The sequence below is a fragment of the Loxodonta africana genome, chromosome 21 (assembly GCF_030014295.1).
Source record: "Loxodonta africana isolate mLoxAfr1 chromosome 21, mLoxAfr1.hap2, whole genome shotgun sequence".
NCBI classification, from domain to species: Eukaryota; Metazoa; Chordata; class Mammalia; order Proboscidea; family Elephantidae; genus Loxodonta; species Loxodonta africana.
The window spans coordinates 30812750-30826243 of NC_087362.1; the positions used below are offsets into that span (position 1 = coordinate 30812750).

General features: G+C 42.2%; 1 protein-coding gene across 2 annotated transcripts in view; it reads left to right on the forward strand.

The window, feature by feature from the left end:
- Positions 1-13494, forward strand: part of KLHDC4 (kelch domain containing 4) — a 46981-nt gene that overhangs the window by 4056 nt on the left and 29431 nt on the right. For both annotated transcript variants that reach the window (XM_003418140.4, XM_023558087.2), the window contains exons 3-5: positions 2404-2482; positions 3386-3484; positions 11079-11215. In XM_003418140.4, the coding sequence (XP_003418188.1) occupies positions 2404-2482; positions 3386-3484; positions 11079-11215 (315 nt within the window). The remainder of the gene's footprint in view (positions 1-2403; positions 2483-3385; positions 3485-11078; positions 11216-13494) is intronic.

The window sequence follows — 13494 nt, forward strand, 5'->3', positions numbered from 1 at the left end:
TCCAGGTAGACTTAAACCTCCAACCTTTCGGTTAGCAGCTGAGCACATTCACTGTTTGCGCCACCCAGGCACTTGAGATTTGTAAGACCCATCCTTAATAGCGATGTCAGGAGTCTCTGGAAGCCTAGGATCTCAAGCTTCAGGAGGGAACTGACTACCGTGCTCCCTTTGCTGTAAACCCATTGCCATCCAGTTGAATCCAACTCACAGCCACCCTATAGGACAGAGTAGAACTACCCATAGGGTTCCCAAATAGGGCCCAAGGGTTTGAACCTTCGACCTTTTGATTCGTAGCCAAGCGCTTTGACCACTGCGCCACCAGGGCTCCTATCGCTTTGCTGTAGTGAGGTGTGAATAGTGGCTCCAGTGCTGGGATCCCACTAATCTCAGACGCCGAGGATCTAACCATCGCCTGGAAAGAAGAAAGAGGAGTGTGCTTAGCACCTCATCCTCTCCCAAGGCTGGAGGCCCTTCGTCTTGTAAATTCCGTTAGTCATCTGGTTTTATTTTTCTCATGGAGCCCTGATGGCGCAATGGTTAAGAGCTAAGGCTGCTAACCAAAAGGTTGGGAATTTGAATCCACCAGCCACTCCTTGGAAACCATATGGGGCAGTTCTCCTCTGTCCTATAGGGTTGCTATGAGTTGGAATTGACTCAGCAGGTTTTTTGGTTTATAGGACCAGCATGTTATTGTTGAAGCAAAGCGAATTATACTTCTAGACTATACTTCATAAAGATGTTTTAAAAATACATTTTCACTTCAATTGCTGAAGCAAACAAGTGTTGGCGATCATTAAGTCTTTAAGGCATAAAGGAACTGAGGGACCCAGGGTGGCTTGGAGAGGAGGTGTATGGCAAATGAGGCTGGGAGATAAAGAGGGAGGAAAAGTGTTCTGGAAGTGCAGAAGTACATCTAACCTGCCTTCAGGCCGAGGGGAAGTATACCAGCACTACAGAGGGAATCCACTTGGAATGTGGATTTTTTTTTTTTTTCCTGGATTATGTTTTAGAACTTTTCCTAAAGTAATGTCCCAAAAGTCAGATTTCATACCAGGATATAATTTAAAATATTTGCAGTTCACTGAGTCAGCTAGGAATACTTCCTGAGATAAGGGAGCATTTGTTGGAACTGAGATGTAATGGGAGTAAGACCTTTTACTGGGTAGCCCTCGGAACTTCTTACCTCATACCCATCGATCATATTATGAAAAAAAAGAAACAAAATATGAAAATTGCGAATTGTTGTTAAGCGTGGGAGTCCTGGTGGCACAGTGGACAAGAGCTCAGCTGCTAACCAAAGGCTGTCAGTTTGAACCCACCAGCCATTCCTTGGAAGCCTTCTGGGGCAGTTCTGCTCTGTACTGTAGGGTCACTATGAGTTGGGATTGACTCGATGGCAGTGGGTTTGGTTTTGGTGGTGTTAAGTGTGTGTAAATGTAAGTATTGGCTCAGATGTAACTTAACTGGGAAAAAGGAGAAGATACCCAGTTGCATCAGAGCTTTGTGATATCTCTGTGTTCTGTGGTACTTGAGTAAAGGTGGTGTGTATGGTTAGTTGTATACACCGGCAACATTTCAGTACTTTGTGCCCAACATAGATTGTCGTTTCCCAAATTGGTTCAGTACTTTTCTACAGAAAATGTTAGTAGGTGTTAGGTGAGAAAAAGATTCAGGGTCAAAGAACTTCGGGAAACACTTGTTTCTTTACTGTAAAATTTCTCGGTCTATAAAATGTTTTTGTGCTCAGTAAAATTTCCAGGAGGGAAGTAGAGTTTTCAGATTTGACCTTAAAACTTTTTTTCCTTTGAGAAACATCTTTTAGAATGAGTGTAAAATGGAACACACCTTGGAGACCACCACTGTCAGTGATTTTTAAAGGATGGTATTTGCCGGTGGTGTACCCTCACAGTAATGTGTTTCATTACTTTCTACTGAAATGGTCAGAATGTATTTATGATTTCCATATAGCTATTCTTTTGTCCTTATGTGTAAAATAAGTAGAAAAGCCATTCCATTTTCCAGGTGGAAGGTACCTGGGAAGTGTATTGAAATGCCTCAGTACTGGATTCTTTAGAGCAGTTTTGATTGTGATTTCACAAGGTAGACCCTTAAAGTAGGCCAGTTCCAGAAAATCTGGCTTAGAAGTAGGAGCATCTAGACCTGCCCTTCTTACTACTGGGTGAGAAGTCACCCAGACCCAGGCCGCCTGGGAGCGGAAACCACTGGTCACAGGCTGGCTTTAAGGGCTGTGCCTTTGTGTCTTTTCCTTCATGGACCGTTAGAAAGGTGAAGCCCAGTGATAAAGCATTCCGGCAGAAGGGAGGCAGGCTCTCCATGTGGGCATCAGGAGCGAGTTGCTCGACCTTCAATTCTGTGCTGACCTGCTGCTTACATCTCTTGTAGGTTAAACGCATCATTCTCTGCTCATCCTGAGAAAGATGAGTTGATTCTTTTCGGAGGTGAATATTTCAATGGCAAAAAAGTAAAGTATATATTTTTTCTTCCCCTCCCCCAATTTTCATGGGTCTTATTTGATGTAAAATCCATTTAAATCCATTGATGTCAGATACACACTGGTCCTGTAACTCCCTTCTTGCATGTCTCACCTCCTGAGTGGTCGGGACTGATGGGAGACATTGTCCCTGACAAGTCACCCAGACTCTGTTAGGAATGAAGTGACTGTGATGGCATCAGCATTGAGGGGGTTCATCACTCCTTTGACTCCTGACTGTGCCTATCCTCCATCTTTATTCTGCCGCTCAGCTCTCCCACCCCCGTTACTGCTTGCTGGAGGTTAGCCCACTGCCCGTTCACAGTTGATCCTACATACACTCTGTTCTTCCTCGTGATGGGTTTTCCAAAATTAAAATTCACACAATTTTCAGAATTGTCTTAGATATGGAAAGTGCTGGTGAGTTGTAGAGCAAAGCGTTATTTTTGAGCTCCAGAAAGATCTGTGTTTTCTGTGTATGTACAGAAAACATAATTGTATGAAACAGTTAACAAAACCAGGTGCTCATATTCCCTCCACCCTGCCAGGAACACTGTGAGCTTGACTTCGCTTGTCCATCTTCCTCTGTGAACTTCCACATACTTAGAAACTAGGCCTGAATTAGGAGGAGGAAGAACCTGACCGAGTGGCAGAGGATCTCAGCAACTTAGATATTAACATGCATTGGTAAACAGATAGTATTTATCTTGTGTATTCTCATCCCAAAGGGTCCTGGGGAGTCCATTGCACAGCCCCCTGTGTTGGGGTGATTTACGTTGCTTTAGGAAATAAGTTGCCCACGGTAATCTAACAGTGGGGGGAAGTCTTTCCCTTTACTGTCACTTGAATGGAAGCATGTCATCAGAACACTAAAATTCTTCTTCATTTCTGCAGACGTTTTTGTACAACGAGCTTTATACCTACAATATCAGAAAGGGTACATGGACTAAAGTTGAAATCCCTAATCCACCTCCCCGGCGCTGTGCTCACCAGGTAATTTTCTGGAGGGACCTTCAGATTTCTCTCATCTTTTCTTGCTGGGGCTTTGCTTGTGAGAATTCTGCTGTCAGCTGTAGGGCTTGTAAAAGAGAGGAGTGTGGTACAAAGAGGCTGGGACTCGCAGGTCACCCCAGCTATGCTGCTTGCTACTTGGGCTAGTCATGAAGCGTCTTTGCATATCGGTTTCTTTGTCTATAAACTGGGGAGATGGACACCTCTACCTCCAGCTTATGCGAAGACGATGTGCAATGATCCAGGAAAAAATGTTTAGTGTAGTGCCTGGTGTGTCATAGCCACACGGCAAAATGTACACCCCCCTCCCCATTTGAGTGGAAAGAGGGTTACGTAGCGCAAGAGCTGGTGGCTAGAGAGATGGAAACGAGAAAATGGACTGTTCAAAGAGAAGCAAGAATGGTCTAAGGAAGATAATTCTTTTAGAATAAATGGATCATAAGCAGGGCCTAACAAGGAAGTAGCATCCAAGTAGCATGGCGTTAGCATCCTATTTACACAGGAGAGGTTCCTCCAAGTAGTCATATCTAGGAAAGGGGGTTCCTGGTTTTAGATGTTCTACAAAGGCCGTGGGTACAGGCACTCTCTCTTCCTTGTTCACTGCTACATCCCTGCTCTTAGAACGCTCTCCTCTGTTATGTGTTGTGGAATGCAGACCTCGGGCTGCTTTCGTGTTTATTGTCTTAACCATTTTAATCACAGTTATTAGCTGCATTCTTGAAGGATTTATGTCGTAAATGTCTTGAGATTTTTTAATTTGGTTATTTCGGCAGGATCTCAGCAGGCTTTAACGCACAGGGTGCCTTCTAGAGGGTTTATTAGTTGGGGGCTTAATGACATTCTTGTCTTCGGGGTGATTTGGCTGTTTGCACTCTTGAGTTTCTGGTGAATCAGAGAGATGGGAAACCGAACATCAGTTGTAAAATCTTCTGCCTTTAGATTGTTATAGTTCAAATTCTTCTACATTAAACTCAGTGGGACATGAAAAAGTTCCTGTATTATGGACTAGTTTAATGAGTATGATGTTAGAAGTTGTGTTCTTTATCTTTATAATCAATTAGCAGGCAAAAGGAGGGGAACGAGAAAGGTTACACATACACCTGTATTCTTTCTTTTTTCCTAAGTCCTAGGTTTTTGGAGGGTGAAGTTTATTTTTGTGTGTAATTTGAGAGTTTACATAGCATTTTCTAAAGTGGATACAGCCCAGTGAAAGAAAGCCAGGGTCATGCTGTCTTTTGAATGTGAGACAGAGTGACTTGTGTAGGCTTCAGTGTTCTCAGTACCCTTCCTTGGGACAATGGACAGACACATTCATTGCAGACAGTGCCTCAGACTGCTGAGGGTCAGGTAGCTGGCATGAGTGGGTCTTTGGGAGTTGGGGCACGTGCGAGAGAAGAGGAGGTGAAGGCATTGAATTCCTAGATCTCTACTCACTTGATGGTTTGTTTTCCCAAGTGCTAACTAATTAAAATTCACTTAAAACATGAGTTTTGTAGGGATCATTTAGCAAATCATTTTTTTTTCTTATACTACAGAACGTTTTGGAGCCCTGGTAGCACAGTGGTTAAGCACTCAGCTGCTAACCAAAAGGTTGGTCGTTCAAACCCACCAGTCACTCCCTGGGAGAAAAGGCCTGGCGATTAGTCCCGTAAAGATTACAGCCCTGGAAGCCCGATGGAGCAGTTCTACCCTGTCCTATAGGGTCACTGTGAGTCAGAATCCACTTGACAACAGTGGGTTTTGGCATGTATATTATGAGATAATAAACCTGATAAAATAAGGTCTTGGAGAAATTGGGTGCTGAAGTAGACTATTCATTTCTATTTGTTTGATAGTTACTAAAGAAAAATAATTTGGAAATAACATTGAACTTGGAATAGAGTGAAACCTTTGAGTTTGAATTAGAAAAAAAAAATCTTCTTTTTTCTTCTATTGTTAGCTTCCACATTAGCCCTTTCATTAGTTATTTTCTTATCCAAAAAGATTTTCTATTTTCTTTGTTGTTATTATGACACAGAGCTGTATTATTACTTTTACTCATAATTTGGTTAAAAGAACGAGAGTAGAACAAATCATTTGAAATAACTAGAATTTTAAAACATACCTTGTTGAAGGCGAGTGAACTGTATGCTGATAATAAGATGACTTCTTTGGTGTGCGTTTTAATATGTGCTGGTGAACTAGTTTTCCACAGAGAAAGATGTTTTAGTTTAAACATTGTTGCTAGCTCTAGGAAAAAAAGTGATAATCAGATATGCAATAGACATGCTTTTTCTTTGTGGAAGGGAAGAAAGCAGAGGAATTCATTTACTTAAAATTCATGTTCTTTCAGCTCTTTGGGGGCAGTGAGTGTAGATATTCTTTATTATGTATTTCATTAAAAAATAATTTTAAGAATAATAATTTAGTAGGGAGTGCAGGTTTATCAATATTTATCTTGGTTTAACTGGTAAGATTTATGGGTTTTTCTCTGGGGAATTGTTTTTTATTGGCGTGAACTGAAAGTATGGACACTCAAGTTCTAATCTAACCTCACTCCTTGACCAATAAGCTCGTGACCAGTCATTTGCTTGGTTTCTTTGACTTGGACTTCTTGATTGTATTGGATGACTAGTATTGTGCTAGGTGATGAAGGTCCCTTCTACCTGTGAATCTGATTCTGGTTTGAAACTCTTTGGGAAATAATTTATCTAGTATCACTCCTCTAGCAATTCTGAACACATTCTTGAAAGAAAGTAGAAAAAGTTCTGTTGATTTAAAGATCTCAACCGTTGATCCCAAACAGAAGTCGCGTTTAGTTCAAGTATGTCTGTAGTTTTTTTCTCTTCTTCCCATTGAGTTCATTAATTTTTTTTCTCCCTTTTTTATCCATTTTTCTTTTTTAATAGTATCTAGTTATTATTGTTTCCTTGCATTTTCTTTGGGTTTAATTTGCTTTTTCTGGCTTTTTAAAGTGGAAGCTCAGATCGTTGATTTTAAATCTTCCACTATCTTAAGGCAATAAATTTTCCTCTTGGTGCTGCTGTAGCTGCATCTTACAGATTTTGGTATGTTGCATTTTCCCTGTTATTTAGATTGGAATATCTGATTTGTCTTTAGATATCTTCTGAATATTAAGAGGTAGGTAATTTAAGTTAAAAATATTTAGGGAATTTTTGTTGTTGTTGTTTTGGTTTAAGTAAAAGTTTACAAATCAACTCAGTCTCTTGTATAAAAATTTATATACACATTGCTATAGACTCCTAGTTGCTCTCCCCCTAATGAGACAGCACATTCCTTCTCTCTCTATTTTCGTGTCCATTTCGGCCAGCTTCTGACCCCCTCTACCCTCTCATCTCCCCTCCAGACAGGAGTTGCCTTGCCCACATAGTCTCATGTGTCTACTTGATCCAAGAAGCCATTCTTCACCAGTATCATTTTCTGTTCCATAGTCCAGTCCAATCCCTGTCTGAAGAGTTGGCTTTGGGAATGGTTCCTGTCTTGGGCTAACAGAAGGTCTGGGGACCGTGACCTCCAGGGCCCTTCTAATCTCAGTCAAACCATTAAGTCTGGTCTTTTTATGAGAATTTGGGGCCTGCATCCCACTGCTGTCCTGCTCTCTCAGGTGTTCTCTGTTGTGTTCCGTGTCAGGGCAGTCATTGGTTGTAGCTGGGCACCATCTAATTCTGGTCTCAGGCTAATGTAGTCTCCGGTTTATGTATCCCTTTCTGTCCCTTGGGCTCACAATTACCTAGTGTCTTTGGTGTTCTTCATATTCCTTTGCTCCAGGTGGGTTGAGACCCATTGATGCATCTTAGATGGCCGCTTGGTAGCATTTAAGACCCCAGATGCCACTGTCTAATGTGGGATGCAGAACGTTATCTTAATGGATTTTATTATGCCAGTTGACCTAGATATCCCCTGAAACCATGGTCCCCAAAGCCCTGCCCCTGCTATGCTGGCCTTCAAAGCATTCAGTCTATTCAAGAAACTTCTTTGCTTTTGATTTAGTCCAGTTGTGCTGACCTCCCCTGTATTGTGTATTGTCTTTCCCTTCACTTAAAATAGTTCTTATCTACTATCTAATTAGTGAATACTCCTCTCCCTTCATCCCTTCCCCCTCTCATAACCATCAAAGAATATTTTCTTCTCTGTTTAAACTATTTTTTGAATTCTTACGATGGTGGTCTCATACAATATTTGTCCTTTTGCACTGACTAATTTCACTCAGCATTATGCCTTCCACATTGCTCCATGGTATGAAATGTTTCACGGATTCATCATTGTTCTTTATTGATGCATAGTATCCCATTGTGTGAATATACCATAATTTATTTATCCATTCATCTGTTGATGGGCACCTTGGTTGCTTCCATCTTTTTGCTATCGTAAACAGTGCTGCAGTGAACGTGGTGTGCGTATATCTGTTCGTGTAAAGGCTCTTATTTCTCTAGGATATATGCCAGCCTTGTTGGAGTGAGGAAACCCTGGTGCGTAGTGGTTAAGTGCTACGGCTGCTAACCAAGAGGTTGGCAGTTCAAATCTGCCAGGCACTCCTTAGAAACTCTATGGGGCAATTCTGTTCTGTCCTATAGGGTCGCTGTGAGTTGGAATTGACTCGACGGCAGTGGGTTTGGTTTTTTGTTTGTTGGAGTGAGATGGAATCTCATTGTAGTTTTGGTTTGCATTTCTCTAATGGCTAATGATGGTGAGCATTTCCTCACGTATCTGTTAGCTACCTGGATGTCTTCTTTAGTGAAGTGCCTGTTCATATCCTTTGTCCATTTTTTAATTGGGTTGTCTTTTTGTAGTTGAGTTTTTGCAGTATCATTTAGATTTTAGAGATCAGACGCTGATTGGAAATGTCATAGCTAAAAACTTTTTCCCAGTCTGTAGGTAATCTTTTTACTCTTTTGGTGAAGTCTTTGGATGAGCATAGGAGTTTGATTTTTAGGAGCTCCCAGTTATCTAGTTTCTCTTCTGGTGTTGGTGCATTGTTAGTAATGTTTTACATACTGTTTATGCCATGTATGAGGGCTTCTAGCATTGTTCCTATTTTTTCTTCCATGATCTTTCTTGTTTTAGATTTTATACTTAAGTCTTTGATCCATTTTGAGTTAGTTTTTGTTCATGGTCTGAGGTATGGGTCTTGTTTCATTTTTTTGCGGATGGATATTCAGTTATGCCAGCACCATTTGTTAAACAGGCTGTCTTTTCCCCATTTAACTTACTTTGGGCCTTTGTCAAATATCAGCTGCTCATATGTGGATGGATTTATGTCTGGATTTTCAATTCTGTTCCATTGGTATATGTATCTGTTGTTGTACCAGTACCAGGCTGTTTTGACTACTGTGGCGGTATAATAGGTTCTAAAATCAGGTAAAGTAAGGCCTCCCACTTTGTTCTTCCTTTTCAGTAATGCTTTACTTCTCTGGGGCTTCTTTCCCTTCCATATGAAGTTGGTGATTTGTTTCTCCATCTCATTAAAAAAAATGTTGTTGGAATTTGGATTTGAATTGCATTGTGTCTATAGATCGCTTTTGGTAGAATAGACATTTTTAGAAAGTTGAGTCATCCTATCCATGAGCAAGGTGCGTTTTTCCACTTATGTAGGTCTCTTTTGGTTTCTTGCAGTAGTGTCTTGTAGTTTACTTTGTATAGGTCTTTTACGTCTCTGGTAAGATTTTTTTGTAAGTATTTATCTTCTTGGGGGCTGCTGTAAATGGTGTGGATTTGGTAATTTCCTCTTTGATGTTCTTTTTGTTCGTGTAGAGGAATCCACCTGATTTTTGTGTGTTTATCTTGTATCCTGACACTCCCTGAACTCTTCTATTAGTTTCAGTGGTTTTCTTGAGGACTGTTTAGGGTTTTCTGTGTATAAGGTCATGTCATCTGCAAACAGAGATACTTTTACTTCTTCCTTACAAATCTGGATGCCCTTTATTTCTTTATCTAGCCTAATTGCTCTGGCTAGGAACTCCAGATCTCAAGGGGAATGCTTTCATACTCTCTCCATTTAGGATGATGTTGGCTGTTGGCTTTGTATAAATGTATTTAGGGAATTTTTCAGCTCTCTTTTTGTTAGTTGTTTATAATTTAATCTTGTTGTATTGAAAGAACAGTTTGTATAATTTCAATCTCTTAAGTTTATTGAGATATATTATGGCTGAGCATAAGATCTAGAAATAGAATACGCACATTTTCTTTTTACATCCTTTGTGTTATTGTTGTTACGTATTTGTTTCTATATGTGTTATCAGCCTCACGATGCAGTGTTATTGATTTTGCTATGAACAGCTAATTGTTTCTTTAAAGAAATTTTAAAATGAGAAAAAGCCTTTTATATTTAGTTACAAATTTACTGTTGCCGGAGCACTTCATTCCTCGTGCACGTCTGAGTTTCCATGTGGTGATGTTTTCCTTCAGCCTCAAGGACTTCCTTCACTGTTTCTTGAAGTGCAGGTGTGTTTGCAGCACAGTCCTTCAGCATTTGTTTAGGTGAAAACATCTTCATTTTGCCTTCCTTTTGAAGGATTTTTTGTTGGAAATGAAATTCTGGGTTGACAATTGTTTTAGCCCTTGAAAGATGTTCTAGTTTCTCAACAATGTTTGCAATGAGAGGTTAGTAGGTTAGTGGTCATTCTCATCTTTATTCTCCTATATGTAATATGCCCCCCTCCCCTGCCCAGCTGCTTAAAAGATTTTCTCTTTATCATTGATTTTTCAGCAATTTGTTTTTGATGTACCTTTTTGTGATTTTCTGGGAGTTCAATTACATGTACGTTAGATTGTTTAATATTGTCCAGTGAGTCAGTGAGGCTCTGTCCTTTTTCCCCTCAGCCTCTTTTCTCTCACTGCATCATTTTGAATAGTTGATCTTGCTCCCCTTTAAGTTTAGTGGATCTGTTGTGAACTTGAGTTTTTCACAGTGAATTTTTTAGTTTACGTATGATACTTTTCAGCTCCAAAAGTTGTTTGGTTCTTGATTATAGTGTCCTTTTTTTATTTGTTGTGTTCATGTTTTCCTTTAAATCTTTGAAGATATTAATAGTAAGTATTTTATAGTCCTTGCCTGCTAATTGTGTCATCTCTGTCATTTCCAAGACTCTGTATTGGCTAAGTTTCTCCTTGTTATAGGTCACGTTTCCCTACTAGTAATGTGTGGTTAGATGCTGGACTTTGTGAGTGTTGTCTTTTGATTGTCTGGGTTTTGTTTTCATCTTTTAATGAACTAATACTGAGTTTTGTCTTGGCAGGCAGTTCAGTTACTGGCAGACCATCTTTTTACTTTGTTAAGGCAAGTCAAGCATGACTTTATTCTAGGGCTAGTTTAGCCCTATAGAGTGGCTTTTCTGGGGTCTCGGCAGAATGCCCTGGGTGGTCACTGATGTCTTTTTCCTCAGTCCAGTGAAATCTCATTGTCTCTAAGCCCTGTGTAAGCCCAGGCAGGGTCCGGGCTTTATGCTTCACAATGGTGGTGCTTTACCCAGACTCCTGTCTCTCTCTCTCTCTCTCGCACTGAGTTGTTCACATGCATGGCTGGCACTGCTGTGCCAATGTGTGTCTGTGCCCTGACTGTGCTGTCTTTCTCTTCCAGGCCGTGGTGGTGCCTCAGGGCGGTGGACAGCTGTGGGTTTTTGGAGGGGAGTTTGCCTCTCCTGATGGGGAGCAGTTCTACCACTATAAGGATCTCTGGGTGCTGCACTTGGCCACCAAGACCTGGGAGCAAGTCAGGTAAGATGCTTGTCAGGAGCCTTACCTTCCACTGTGCTGTGCTTTCCTGTGCCTGGCTTTCTGGTTTTGGGGGCTGCACAAAGAACAGAGACCCTAGAGACACACTTCTTGGGTCAACAGGAATTGGGAAGTGCCTGCTTCCTCCCACATGGGTGATTCTGGATCCTTTCATCTCAGGGACTGTGCCACCACACTGCATTGTGGCTTCTTTTCTTGTCCCTCCTTTGTCAGAGTCTGTGTTTACCCTAACTAGGGCAGCTCTCCTCTGATGGGCCAGCTTTTTACCCCCAGGGGCACTGCGGGCCGAGGGGCTGGAGGTGGAGCTGTCCCATAGAGGTGCCGTACTTCTAGAAGGACACGCCCATCTGTGTCGCCATTGAGACACTAAGGCACTGGCATGAGGGAGAACAAGAAACCATCACATCTCCCTGAGATAAGCGGGCTTTGCCCTCTGTTGGTGCCTCATTTTGTGTCTGTCGATACTGTGGTGCCTGCTGCACACTTACTGCAGGGTGTCAGAATGGTCAGAAGTTATGCATCTGACTCTCTTCATGGAGGTACAGATTGTATAGTTGTACGTACAGCATGTAAGAGAAGAAGCACAGCCGAATCACAGATTAAAGTAGAGTGAGTCGGCTTTGCTGCTTGTAGGGTGTGGCATGGAGTACTTGCCTGGGGCTGTGTGTCACAGTCACCTGGCATCTTCTCTGCTGTTGGGTTAACAAGTCAGGAGTGCCTTTGCTTCAGTGAAACAGGCAGTCGTATTGAAGAATTTAATGGGGAGGCAGGGCAGGGTCTTTGTCAAATCTAAGCCCTTTAACCCGAGGGGAAGCACCTCCATGGACTGTGCTCCACGATCCAGTGAGGAGCCTCTGGGTGAATGCTGCTGCCCAGGCTGCTTGCCCCGCTCTGACTAGCTTAGATCTGGGCAGTTAACCACTGTGCGTATGGAGGTGCAAGCAGGCCCACCAGGCCCGGTCACTCCTGAGAAGGACCCAGGCACATCTTCTTCAGGCTGGAACCTGAAGGGGCACTGGCGTGGACTGCCGTACAGTCCGTGTGTTTGTTCCTGTCTCCTTGCTTTGAGAAAGCTTCTTACCCTAGCAGACACACACTGAAGAAATAACGTTCTTATTACAAATTGGTGTCTTTATTTGTAAGTTGGAAAGCACTTTTGCTCAGAGCCTGAAATCTTTTATTGATGCTCATTCATAACCTTTTTCACTGTCTTCGTTTATGACATTCTCATCTCTAGCAACAGAGACATTTACTGGACATCCTAGCAGTCTGAAAACGAGAGGACAACCCAGAACATTACTAACGTGTGCAGAAGGCCAAAACTTACATGAAATGTTAGCATCTGCCACCTCATTTCACACTCTAGACATGGGTGACCCCTGGTAACAGCAAAGGAGTCTTTACCTTAACTGGGAAGTGCTTACAAAATTGCCCAGATCCTGCAAACATAGATTCCATCTAAAAACAAGGTTTTTTATTATTTGCGGCTTGTTTGTTTTCAGTGTGCGTGCACTTGTGTAAGTTTGGAGGAAGTTATACACCAGAGGGAGCACCCAGCACCTGCCCCTCTGCTCTGTCACACTCAGGACAGGAGTGTTTACAGCATGTAGTAGTGGGGGACTTGGGAGGGGCCGGGAAGAGAAAGGGAGTACCCTTCCCTCATGTAGTGGGTTGCATGGTCTCTCCCCAGAATTCCTGTCCACCCAGCATCTGCAAGTGTGACCTTATTTGGAAATAGAGCCTTTGCAGACGTGACCGAGTTAAGATGAGATCATGCTGGGTTGGGGTGAGCCTGTATCCGTTGACTAGCGTCCTTATAAAATTAGAGACACAGAGAGGAGGCCGTGTGAAGACGGTGGCAGAGATTGGAGTGATGTGTCAACATGCCAAGGGGCACCAAGATCGCCGGCAGCCACCAGACGCTAGGAGAGAGGCATGGAGCAGATTTGCCCTCAGAGCTTCCAGAAGAAACCATCCCTGCTGACAACTTAACGTCAGACTTCTGGCCTCCAGAACTATGAGAGCGTCTGCAACCACCAGCTTGTGGTACTTTGTTTTGTCAGCCCTAGGAAACTAACACACTTCCCATTTAAACAAATGGGTGGTTATCAGCAAAAGCAAACTGGAAACCGAAATGCTGGGAAGACAAGTTCTAGATCCTGGCTCTGCTACAGACTGACTTAGATCGCGTCTTCACTTCTGAGTGTTGCTTTTCTGTGAACTGGGAATAAAGATCTCATCTGCATCATGAAGTCGTCATG